The sequence below is a fragment of the Seriola aureovittata genome, chromosome 8, assembly GCF_021018895.1.
Source record: "Seriola aureovittata isolate HTS-2021-v1 ecotype China chromosome 8, ASM2101889v1, whole genome shotgun sequence".
Taxonomy (NCBI): Eukaryota; Metazoa; Chordata; class Actinopteri; order Carangiformes; family Carangidae; genus Seriola; species Seriola aureovittata.
In genome coordinates, this window is record NC_079371.1 from 14,841,191 (window position 1) to 14,853,286 (window position 12,096).

The 12,096-nt window shown below is 39.3% G+C and overlaps 1 protein-coding gene across 1 annotated transcript in view; it reads left to right on the top strand.

Annotated features, from left to right (window-relative positions):
* The first annotated feature begins 2,898 nt into the window (after positions 1–2,898).
* The window catches only part of LOC130173489 (dedicator of cytokinesis protein 2-like), a 95,726-nt gene continuing 86,528 nt past the window's right edge, over positions 2,899–12,096 (top strand). Inside the window, exons 1-12 of the mRNA XM_056382822.1 lie at positions 2,899–3,124; positions 5,531–5,614; positions 6,016–6,056; positions 6,238–6,293; positions 6,389–6,485; positions 6,590–6,738; positions 6,965–7,100; positions 7,835–7,992; positions 9,700–9,781; positions 10,009–10,144; positions 11,004–11,079; positions 11,303–11,379. Of these exons, the coding sequence (XP_056238797.1) occupies positions 3,082–3,124; positions 5,531–5,614; positions 6,016–6,056; positions 6,238–6,293; positions 6,389–6,485; positions 6,590–6,738; positions 6,965–7,100; positions 7,835–7,992; positions 9,700–9,781; positions 10,009–10,144; positions 11,004–11,079; positions 11,303–11,379 (1,135 nt within the window). The 5' untranslated portion in view covers positions 2,899–3,081. The remainder of the gene's footprint in view (positions 3,125–5,530; positions 5,615–6,015; positions 6,057–6,237; positions 6,294–6,388; positions 6,486–6,589; positions 6,739–6,964; positions 7,101–7,834; positions 7,993–9,699; positions 9,782–10,008; positions 10,145–11,003; positions 11,080–11,302; positions 11,380–12,096) is intronic.

Consider the following 12,096-nt stretch of genomic DNA (forward strand, 5'->3'; position numbering starts at 1 on the left):
ATCAGTCATTTGGCTGCATATGTGTTACTTTTATAACTAAGGCCATAGTTGGTTGTTCCTTGGCTTCACCGCCTTTGGGCCCCTGTGTTCCCATGCAAGCTAGAAAAATGAAAGCGGACATTTATTTAAACTGGTAGAAACTCAGTTGGCAGGGGTTCTTCAAATTCCATTAGCATTGTAATATAAATTTTAAGTTAAACCATCAGTCTAGGTCAACAGTGTGTTTTGAAATATGCCATGTCTTGATAAGATACGATGAGTTAATGCCTGGGGAATAAAACAGAAAATGAAAAATTATTTTAAGACTCTACCACCCTCTTTTGGATTTACAAAGTAATGACCATTACCTCTAATGAAATCAGTCATTTGTAACAGAGTCACACTGAAAGCAAATTCAACCAACATATCAAAGAGGGAGAAAACTGTAGCTATTAAAAAAACAAATGCTTATTAAATAAAAACTAGCAAATAGATATTTTAAACCAGTAAACACATTTGTGTTGATAAAATATGACAATTAAAATTAACAAAATTTTTACCAACATTTAAAAAAAAAAAAAAGTGAAATAGACCGAAGCAAAATAACCTTCTGATACTTACTAGAAATAATGTCAAATGCAGTATTTATCTACCAGTGAAATTTTAGTTTTCTTGAATTTAATTTCCATAGCAATGTTTCCATTAATATATTTCAATAGACTGTTTGGCATATTGACCAAGAGTTCCAGTAGTTAGCAGTAGTTATGCTTGCTTTTACCAGCTGATACCAGCATTTCCTTCTAGCTGTAGTCAGGGCCTCTCTGCTGATTGGCTGACTGTTTTCTAAGTAATGAAAAGCCAGGCCAACTGTAGGTAACAGATTGTGGCCTACTACTACTACTACTACTACTCTGTGGCCAACTATTGTGGCAGGTTTGCAGCACATACACACAGCCATAATAATTGGTTTCAGTCAAAGTGAAACTCATAAAATGGGAAACTTAAAATAGCAAGATAAAGTGATCCAACAAGAATAGTGTTAAAAATATTAAAAGATTGTTTGAGAGGCTGAACAATAACACTAATAAAAGTCTTTGAATGAATATATAGGAGATTTCAGGTAAGCACCTGGTGAAACCAAATCCTGCAAGGTTGGACTGTGGGTCCAGGTCGGCTGTGGCTCAGAGCTGTGACTGTTTAGTTGTGACATGAATTTACAGCAGTCCTAATTTAGTTTTTAAGGCACAGTTTCTGAATGCGGGCTGTGTGCATTTCTCTGTGGATTGAGCACTTTGATAGGCTATTTTCATAAATAAATTTAACAAAGCCAATTTTTTTGTCCCATTATTACTGTTGGATCTGCGATATGATAGATACAAAAGGGTACAATGATTTATAATGAAATTTTTCTTCATCATTTATCATTTTAGGTGTGGTGAAAAATAGTCTTGTTAATCACCAAGATAATAAAACTCAAACACAACAGTAAAATGCTGATAATATATAAGCTGTATTGTGTATCTGTAAAGTTTTGATAGCCTCATTGGTTGAAAGCCAACCTGCCTAGCAGCCTTTTATGTTCTAAATGCGATTTTGGATGATCAAATGCCAGTTAGAACAGTCACTTACTGTGGGAGGACTTAAACTCGAGTCAGACTCTTGCAATTATTTAACACTTAGAATAGGTTTGTAGAATTGATTTAAGAGGATTAGAGATTAAATGGACAACTTATTTAATATAGTTAAAGGTGCCCTGTGGCTTTTTCTTGTAAACAAACAAAATTTATGTTCATATTCAGACTAAACATAACTACAACTAATACCTTGTGTGTATCCCTGAGGTTACAAAATATTATAATCCTGTATTGTTTAATTCATGTTTACTTGCTAGAAGACTTATTCTTCTGGTTCTCTCTGTGTATTACCACATGTGGATCACAATAATGTGGCAGAATTGTGTAATGTGACTCTTGTGCGAGCATGTATATGCGTCCTTGTGTGCATGCACAAGATAAACAGGGACCAACATAGTCAAAGCATAGTACCTTGGGACCATCATGCTAATCACAAAATCTGTCAGGACTGAAGGATGATTTTTAGATGGAGTGTTGGGATCCTAAATGTTGCTCTCTGATCCATAATAAAGTAAATGAAAATTCAACTTTCCACTTGAACTTATAGAAGTGCAGTTCATAATTAGTCTAGAAAGGTCAATAATATTCAAAAAGCCTCTCTTTGCTATGGATGGTTGTTATTGTGAGGAGTTTCTCAGAAAGGGGAGCTGATGGTTACCTTGGCAACGCCATCTGAAGGAGGTACAGGGAAAATATTTGTTTGAAATGCCAAATATGATTAGCAGCCTTTATAAAGAACTTCTGAAACAAACAAATTCATGAATGAATGAGGACCTACCTCAGTTTATATCTTCTCCTCTCGGTGCTTGAGCTGCTGATAGTCTGCTCAATAAAGAAGCAAACTTTCACCACATACAATTATGACTATACTCTCAAACTGATTTCAGTTTGCTGCATGCAGGATCACAGCTGCAGTCCTTCATGTGTCTTTTAACCAACTTTTGCTGAATGTAAAACAAAAAGTAGAAAATACAGATACTGCACACCTGTGGCATAATGGCACAATTGTCTCCACAACGAGACAGATTCTTTGGGCTTGAGAGAAAAACAGTGCTGTGTATCAGTTTTGACATTGTGAATAACTTTATATACCTTAGATATAACTTTTTTTAGGCTTTACTTGCTATAGATGTATGTTGCTCAGTCATCGTATAGATTAAGTGATCTATTCAAATTCAAATGAACAAAATGGAAACTTCACACAATGCGCAGGCCTGTGGGTTCTACAGGACTCCACCTTGTTGTACTCACCCACTTCCCCTTAACCGCCTGAAGGCAGGAAGAGAGGAGAGGCAGAAGAGGAAGAGAGTCAAAGGGGGATGGGCTTACTGCTTTCATTAAAGGTTAAAAAAAAATGCAGAAGTGCGAAGTTTAGCAGACACCCTCACAAGGAGAGAGCGAAAATTTAGGAGTAGAACCAGAGAGACGAGACCCAAAATAAATAATAGTCTGAGGACTACATGCAATCATGGCTCCTTGGACGAAGACCACTACAGAGCGGTATGGTGTAGGTAAGTCAAAATGCGCTCAGATGTGTGTGTGACTTGTGTGTGTGCATGCATATACATGTTGCTATAGTGTCTCTATGTTAGTTATGACAGTAAGCTGTCATATATGAACAACAGTCATAAGAAAAATAGATGCCTATCACTTCCTGCTTGACAGGATGTTAGCAGGTGCTAATGGCCTTATAGAACTTTAGGATGCACACATCAGATGTAATCCCCCCCCAAACAACTTAAATCCTAAAATTATATTCACCATTTAAATTTAGTGCAATAAAAGACAGAGCTGCAGTGGATTGTGTGGGGGATTGAAATCATAAACAAAATTATCATCGATCCAAAGCAGATGGACAAATGAGTGACAGTTTGTTTCTTCAGGCATTACACATTATGCAGCACATAATTACGTAAACTAGAAGGTAAATTATCCTAGAAAATGAAAGTGGAAAGTGTGGAACAATTGATTTTGGTACCAGGAACAAATCCTAGACTGTACAAGCACTCGGCACAATCTGTAGTTTATCTGGTATGGGGCTTGAATATGGCCGTGGCAATCGGCATGTGTTGGCGTCAGATATGAATAAACAAAAATTTAGCAAGAATACGGATTTCTGACTTGTAATCCAGATTGCAATATAGCACAGGCTCTCTGGGCTGTAGCAGACGATGCACTGATTCATCAATTACTTGCAATAAGCTAGACAAGAAGTTACAGTTTGTAATGTAGAAAATTCACGGAGATTCACGTTTTCGTCATCCAAACAGTTATACCACTTGAATTTTTACTGTGAATTATTGTAAATCCATTCCGAATTTATTGCTAACATAATTACTCAGTGAAGCGTTGTTTATCTACTGTATCTAAGCTGAATATCTTCCTTGACTGTGTAAGACTATAACACAGGAAGTGGAGGAAGAAGGAAGTTTGTATGAATTTGAAGCTGTAGCCTAAAGCTGAATACTCTAAAAAGAGTTGATAAAAAAAAAAAAAAGTTGAAATCACGTAATGCTATGTACCCATGAAGGGTTTTCATTATGAAAACTAAATATTTAACTTTCAGTACTGATGTAAAAATTCTGTGCCAGCTTTTATGCACAAGACTGAGCACATTTTGTAGGTGTGACTTCTTTATGTTTAGTGCACAAAAGGAAACCTGTGAGCTGTTGTAGATGGACAACAGCAGTTTCACAGCTTTCTGCCACAAGCTGATATCCAGTGCAGCTTTTGAGTGAGGCAGCGTTCAGTAGCTGCTGCCAGTGTGCAGCCACTGCTACTTGCACTCAACTGCAGACTGCAAGGCTACAACTGACAATTTTACTTATTATTGATTAATCTGCTGATTCATTTTCAGATGAAGCAATTAATCATTTGGTCTATGAAATGTTAGAAAATAGAGAAAAATGACCATCAGAATTTCCCTAAGTCCATTTTACTTTTAAAGAAAGAAAAGCATATCAATACAAACTCAAATGAGAAGATGAAAAGAGAGAAAAAAACAAACACACATATGTTGCACAACCACAACCCTTTGTTCTGATGACCTGAGAGGCCTAGTGGATGTATATGGGGTCAGTATATGGGATTAGTAAACAGTAGCAGAGTTCAAACTCCAAATACTCAAGCAATGTATCAGGTGCACGGCTGTTGCTATCTAAACAGAACAAACAAAATAGCTGAAACGTGTTGTTTTCCCGCCATTAAACAAGAACATTATTAATCTCTGCGCGCTGGCATTCTGTTTATTCTAATTAGAAGGATCATTGATTCAATCCTAAATTTAACAGGGAGCCAGGGTACTGAGAACATCACCAGGGTGACATGAGAACGCTGTGCAGTCATGTGCTGTAGCACACTCAGTTTTGAACTGAGTGTGCTACAGCATCTCGGCTTAAACAGGAATACAGAGCTTTACAATAGCCCATATGAGAATTGTTCCTGAGAGATCTGAGATGCAAAAGTTCCCCATCTTTGAAACAGCTGGCTTTATGTCATAAAGACAACAATATACATGACCATTAACCTGTAGCTCATTATTATTCTACATTTGAAATCTCTTTTATTTCCTTCATTCTGTGTTAGGATGTTCATGTGCAAATGAATCTACCAAAATTGTACAATGCCAAATCAATTGTATATTAATTTAGCTAGCTAGCTGTATGTGGTGGTAACAGTCAGTCTGAGTGTACGTTGCAGCCTCACATCAACGACAACTGTTGCCAAGGTTACAAAGAACTGTAGCACTTCACCAGTCAAGCTTACTTGCTGCTTTTGCTAACATTCATATCATTAGAGTTCTTGGCTCTGCTCAATTTTTAATTGTATTGTCATTAAACAACAGTCCGTTAATTATCAAATGTACCCCTCATCAAACTGGGACAACTTCTTTCTTCTTTTTTTTTTTTTTTTTGTAGTAAAGTGGAATTTTGTTGGCAAAGGAGAAAAGCACCTTTCCCTGGAGGTGGGTGATACTGTCTGCATCCAGGAGGTCTGCGATGGTAAGAATGCTTCAAAATATAAAAATGACAGCATTATATTTGATTTAACTTCACTAATGATGAATGGTGCTCCTGAACAACATTTTTAAGTGTGTTTTTTTTAAACATGTTAATCAGTGAAAAAGTTAATATTTTACATCTATACATGTTGCATGTCTTAAAACAAAGTCATTCACTGTTGAGGAAAAATGACATAACTTACCTCTTAAAAATTGTACTTACATACAGAGAGTGCTGTTGATAAACAATACTTTATTCAAGGTGCTATTTGTATGTTTTGCTATTGCTACATAGCCAGCATTAGCATTAGCAGCTGTTTACATGCCAGTCCTTGCAAAAGCTTCAGCCATCGTTACATTTACATTTGGTGTTGGTAAAATGACAGTCAATTTGTCTTTCAGGGTGGTACAGAGGCCACTTGGCAAGGAACAAAGCCCAACAGGTATGAATGCCAGTTTTACATCAGACTGCATTGACACATTGATTTTAAAAGAAAGGTGGTAAAGGCGCATAATGCATGACATTCAACCAGTTTTATTTATCACAGAGATCTTCTTTTCTGGTTTTGTGGATAGCTGATTTTCTTTTTCTCATTCATCTCCCCCACATATATTCCTCTGTAGGGAGTGTTCCCTGCCAGTTTAGTCCACCTTAAGGAGGTCATCATTGAAAAACGAGGGTGAGTTGAATTAAAAAAAAAAAAAAAAAAAAGTCTCATATGTCTCCAAAAGTTTTATGCATTTGTTAAGTTTTTATGTGTGTGTACGACTACAGAAATGAGGAAGTGGTGATATCTTCAGAGATGCCCTTGGTGAAGGAGGTTACCACCACATTGAGGGAGTGGGGAAGCATATGGAAGCAGCTGTTTGTGGTAAAAAAAAAAAAAAGAAGCAAAAACGCTCTTTGTGTATGTGAATATTTGTGTGTGTGTGTGTGTGTGTGTCTGAGTGTAACACCATACGTCTACCTGTCCAGGCCAATAAAGTAATGCGGGTGAAGCAGGTGCAGAGACTGATGTGGGAGCTCATGGAGTGGCGTTCCCAGCTCCTGTCTGGCACTCTGCCCAGTGATGAATTCAAGGAGCTCAAGCAGAAAGTCACCTCCAAGATTGACTATGGGAACAAGTATGTCTGCTCAAAACAAAATCCCAAGTTTTTACTTTAATATGGTAACTGTTCAATGCCAGACTTGCTACTTATTTCTCTTTTTCTCTGCTTCCTCCCTTCATCCCTCTGTGTACGTGCCTCCTCACTTTCCACCTCTGCTTGTTGCCCTTTCTTCATCCTCTTTTTTTTTCCCCCACCTTCCATCTATCTCCCTAATCCTTAACTCCCGTCCTGCCTACGCCAGGATCCTGGAGCTGGACCAGGTTGTTCGAGATGAGGATGGGAACATCTTGGAGCCAGAGCTGGCTAGTGTCATCAGTCTGTTTCGGGCCCACGAGCAGGCCACAGCTAAGATCAATGAACGCATCAAAGAGGAGCAGGTACAGACAAAGATAAGAAGGGAATGTGGTAGGGAGCAGAAAGGACAGAATGTAGGAAGCAGAGGTTCATACAAAGAGTCTCCTGGGAGGGAAAGAGGATCGCACGAGTGGATGTGATGATAGATGTTGCAATCACAGTATGATTTATTTGGAAACTAGTTTGACATCACTGTGGTTTGTCTGCACTAGATTAGGGATTTTTCCTGAGAAGCTGTCTCCCCCTCTCATGGGTTCTTATCATGAAATACAAAAGCTATTCTGCACTAGGTAGGGGTGGAATCACAATTTTGTCATTTCATTTAGTTTTTTCTTCTTTTTAACAAGAAATCCGTAAAGTGAAACTTATGAAAACGCCATGGATAATACATTTTTTACTTGCCAGTCATGTCTGCCAGCTTAGCTTAATTAAGAATTAATTTCCTTTTTCCTTAAATTGGCTTCACTTCACTTCAGCTCCATACAGCTTACTTTACATTTCAACACTGATTCATTAGTAAGAATGTGCTCCATTATGATTTTCTTCCTCAGAGAATTTCCTCTCTCTTACAAACCAGCAATCTGGGTGGGGGGGCTGCAGCCGGTACATCCCAGAATTAAGTAACCAGCCATTATTAAGTGTTATACCAGCCAACCAGATTTGCCTGGACCTTGTAATGAAAGTTTTTGGCTGGAATTTAATCCTGTTAAACCCTCGTCCCAAGCTAACCTCCTAAAACTAATGTCCTCTCTTGCAGTCCAACATCCAGACAGACCACAGCGGGATCTCAGCACGTATCCAGTCTTCTCCCACCCACAGCCTCTACGTCTTTGTCAGGAACTTTGTCTGTCGCATCGGAGAGGACTCTGAGCTCTTCATGTCCCTCTATGACCCCAACAAACAGACCATCATCAGGTATCACTTGTCCTTCTCTCTTAGCATGAGCTCCCAGCCTCATACAGTGAGCTTCAAAAGGCATTTTAGACGATGGTACAGTACATGCTGATGTTTTCGACTTATATCTTTTTCTGGTTTATTTCTGGTTTAAAGTTCCACATTCATTTGAAAGCTTAAATGTGCCTGTTTAGGCTTATAGAGAAGCACTGAGTCACATCGAGACGGAAAACAAGGTCAGTGATTATGGACAGCTATGTATTTTTATTTGTATAGCTTATGTTGATGTGATTTTTCCCTTTGAGTTTAAATTTCATCAGGATTGTTATCATAAAGTAAGTAAACTTTATGCATTGAATAAATTAAAGACAAATTTAAGATTAATTAAGATTAAGTGAGTTTAGTCTCCTCATTATCCCTCTAAGTACCCATTTACTGTCCGAAATGAATTAAAGTTTTTACCTCACCTCCATCCCTCAGCTGTCTAAAACACGCACGCACACACACACACACACACACACACAGACAGACAGACAGACAGACAGACAGACAGACATGAACGCGCCCTAGCCCGCACACATATTCATGTTCCAGCCCACACACACACACACACCCTCTTTCGTTCTTTGTTCTCCACTTGCTTGCATCTATAAACCTCTCCTTCTCTTGTTTCCTCATGTGTCCTCTTCCCTCCATTGTTGAACCTCGCTAAATTAGAACAATGGTCTGCCAAAAATAAGAATACACAAAACACAAATTATAGAGCTGCAGATTCTGACTGGCAGCGCTATGTGGTGCCTGCCAGTGCTGATGCTAAGCCCTGTCACTCACTGTCATACTGGTTATATCTATGTCTCTGCCACAGCAGCTGGGAGTGTTAAGATAGACCTGGATCGATCACCTTTTGCTGTTTGTCCCGATGTCCGATTCCCCTCCACCTCATCTGTGCCACTTATGTTCTTTTGATTGGTTACATGCTTGACGTTTTCTTTCTATATTATCCATTCCCTCTCCTTTTACATCTCTCTCTCTCTCTCTCTCTGAAACAAACTGGCAGATGGGAGGGTTTATGACAATTTTCAGCTTTGATTCACCCCACTTTTTTCACAGATGCTTAGTGTAGATGTGTGTCTTTCTGTCTTTCTATTCTATTGTCTGGGACATGCTTGTATGTCAGGAAAATGCCATTGGCAATAGAAGAGATGTATTTGTAGCATTTGAATCAAAATTATTATGCAGCTGCAGCGGGTAACGTTAGTGAATCCGCAAGCCTGTCAGAGGATGACTGAAACATTTAAACTTCAGTCTCCCAGAAATCATGTAGTGTCATATCAGTAAACTGCACACAGTTTGCTCGCGTACACCAGCCGAGCTGCTGTTTCATTCTCTCCTAAAGAGTACCAAAAGATGACGGAAGCAAACAGTCCAGCTTTATCTGAACCAAACACTCGCTCACTCCTGGACTGGACAGAGATAACGTTTCTATCCTCTTGATTCATCACTTCTTATAGGTAGAAATATTTACAAGCCAAAAAACAGAATTTATTTAGGCAAGTAGAGTGAATCTGCAGAATTTCAAATAAGGGGGTTAACATTATCAGTATCGCAGCTGCAATTTCTGATAGTACAAGTGGTTGTATATTAAAATATTGTGTAGTATAACTTTACAGAGCAATAATGTAACATATTTGATGCATGTGTTTTAACCCTTTACCATCCCTCGTGCAGTGAGAACTACTTGGTGCGCTGGGGCAGCAAAGGGTTCCCTAAGGAGATTGACATGCTCAACAATCTGAAGGTTGTCTTTACAGTAAGTGACCACAGGAGGGCACTGTCACACTGTTTCTCAGCAGTACACACACGGCACTGCAAAGAAACAAATAGACTTATTTCCTCTTTAAAAAATTGTTTTTTTCATTTTCTCTCTCCCTCCTCTTCCCGCAAACCCTCTGTTCCCCTATTCTGTTGTTTCTCTTATTCCCACTCCCTATACTTCATCTGCTCTCTCTTCTCCTTCTCCATATCTTTGTCTACCAGGACTTGGGGAACAAGGACCTGAGCAGAGAGAAGATTTATCTGATATGTCAGATAGTGAGAGTGGGCAGGATGGACCTGAAAGAGATGAACAACAAGAAGTGCACTCAGGGTCTGAGGCGGCCGTTTGGGGTGGCAGGTACTTGAACAGGAGCCAATATCTTTTTTCTTTTTGGTCAAAAGCCAACTAAATTTCCCATCCTAGTGGTCAATGCTGTACAAAGAATTTACTGTAGTAATTAGACTCACTGAAAGCTGCAGTACATCTGATGATAGAGGAATGCCGTTTTTTTTTCATTCCATATCTAAATTTTACCAGTTTAGCCAATGATATTTGCCTTTTAGTAGGATCTTTAGTCATTTTTATGCCTCTGCAATCATGCAATATGTCGAGAACTCCTAAAGAGTATTTCTTCAAATTTTGCACAAATTTCCACTTGGACTCAAGGACAAACTGATCAGACTTTGGTGGTCAAAGGTCAAGGTCACCGGGTCCTCAGAAAACAGTTTTTAGCCTTTTACTCAAGACTTCAAACAGTAATTATGACAACATTTCACACAAATGGTCAATATTTTATGTGATTTCTAGATAAACATGGGGGGCCTGAAACTAGCCTGAGTGGCGGTGGCATACAACCGTGAGGCCGCAATTCTAGTTACTTTTGTTTCCTAAATGTCAGAGTAATTTTGTTAGATTTGTCAGCTGTTGCAGGTGTTATCACTTATATCTACACCTGGGAGCTGCCAGCTACAGTCATAGTCATCTTTTGCACAGACGAAACTAACATACTGATGGTGACCGTCCACTATGTTTTCTCTGCCCTGTAGACTACTGTTGCTCCCACTGGGTTAAAAAAAAAAAAAAAAATTGCCTTTATCTTCGTAAAACCCTCACAGGCTCTCACTGCTGACTGATGGGAATCCACATCCGAAATTACTGTGTAACATTTTCTTTGATTTTTGTCATGACAGACGCATTTGTTTTCTCTTCTCTGCAGTGATGGACATCAGTGATATCATCAAAGGGAAGATTGAATGTGATGAAGAGAAGCAGTATTTCATCCCCTTCTTCCCGTATGTCCTATTTTCCTATTTTTCTTCTATTGCTCCATCTTTTCTCCCTCTCTCTCCTTGTCTTATCTAAGAAACTTAAATCTCTGTTCACAGACCCTCCTTGTAATTAAAATAGCAATAATGCAATTTTTCGCGCGTGACGGTTTCAGCATCTGCACAATTTATGAGATTAAACGGTTTCTGTGTGTTTCAACTGTGTTTGTGTGTGTTTGTTTGGCTTCAGGGTAGTTGCAGAGAATGACTTTCTCCACACCTTGCTGAACAAAGTGACAGCATCACGAGGAGACAGTGGTGGCCAAGGTACCGTTCCGCATTTACAGGCTTTGCTCTCTGTCTCCTAGTGTGTAAGCCATGTGATCGCTCTGCCGGGTTTAGTGGTCCTGTATGCACTGAAGGTTCCCACTGGACTGCACATGCTGCAGTCATTTGTGGTCACATAAAATGGCCATTCCTCACCGTGTCTCCGCCTCTTCTCTCTCTGCTCCGTGGGTGAGAATGAAGGACATTATCCTGATGGATAGCATGCGCCCTTGAGCCGATGTTTTCATATTACTTACCCTTTATTTCTCCCTCACCAGTCTCCAGTCTCGCTGCCCACACCTCACGTTTATAGCTGACTTTGACAGCCCCTATGGGTGACACTGTCTTGTTCCACATAGAGTAACCCCAAATGTAGGACTGCACTGTCATATCGCTCAGCTTTTATCTTTCTTCTTGCTCCTGAAGGCCCAGGGCATAACCTAGATATGAAGAGAGCACCCGGACGAGCAGATATGGAAGGAGCACCTGAGGCCACCAGATGGCTGTTCTTAACATTACTCACCCTTAATCTCTCCTTCCTCTCACTTTGAGATGCTTTTGCTACACACACATACACACTAAAACACATACACAGTTTCCCCTGTAGGTTTATGGTTAGCCTTCAAAATGTGGGTTTGTGACATAGTCTAGATTTCACCATTTCCCTAAAATAGCTCACCCCTTTTTTTCTGTCCATTCCTTTTTCTTCTTCTTTTT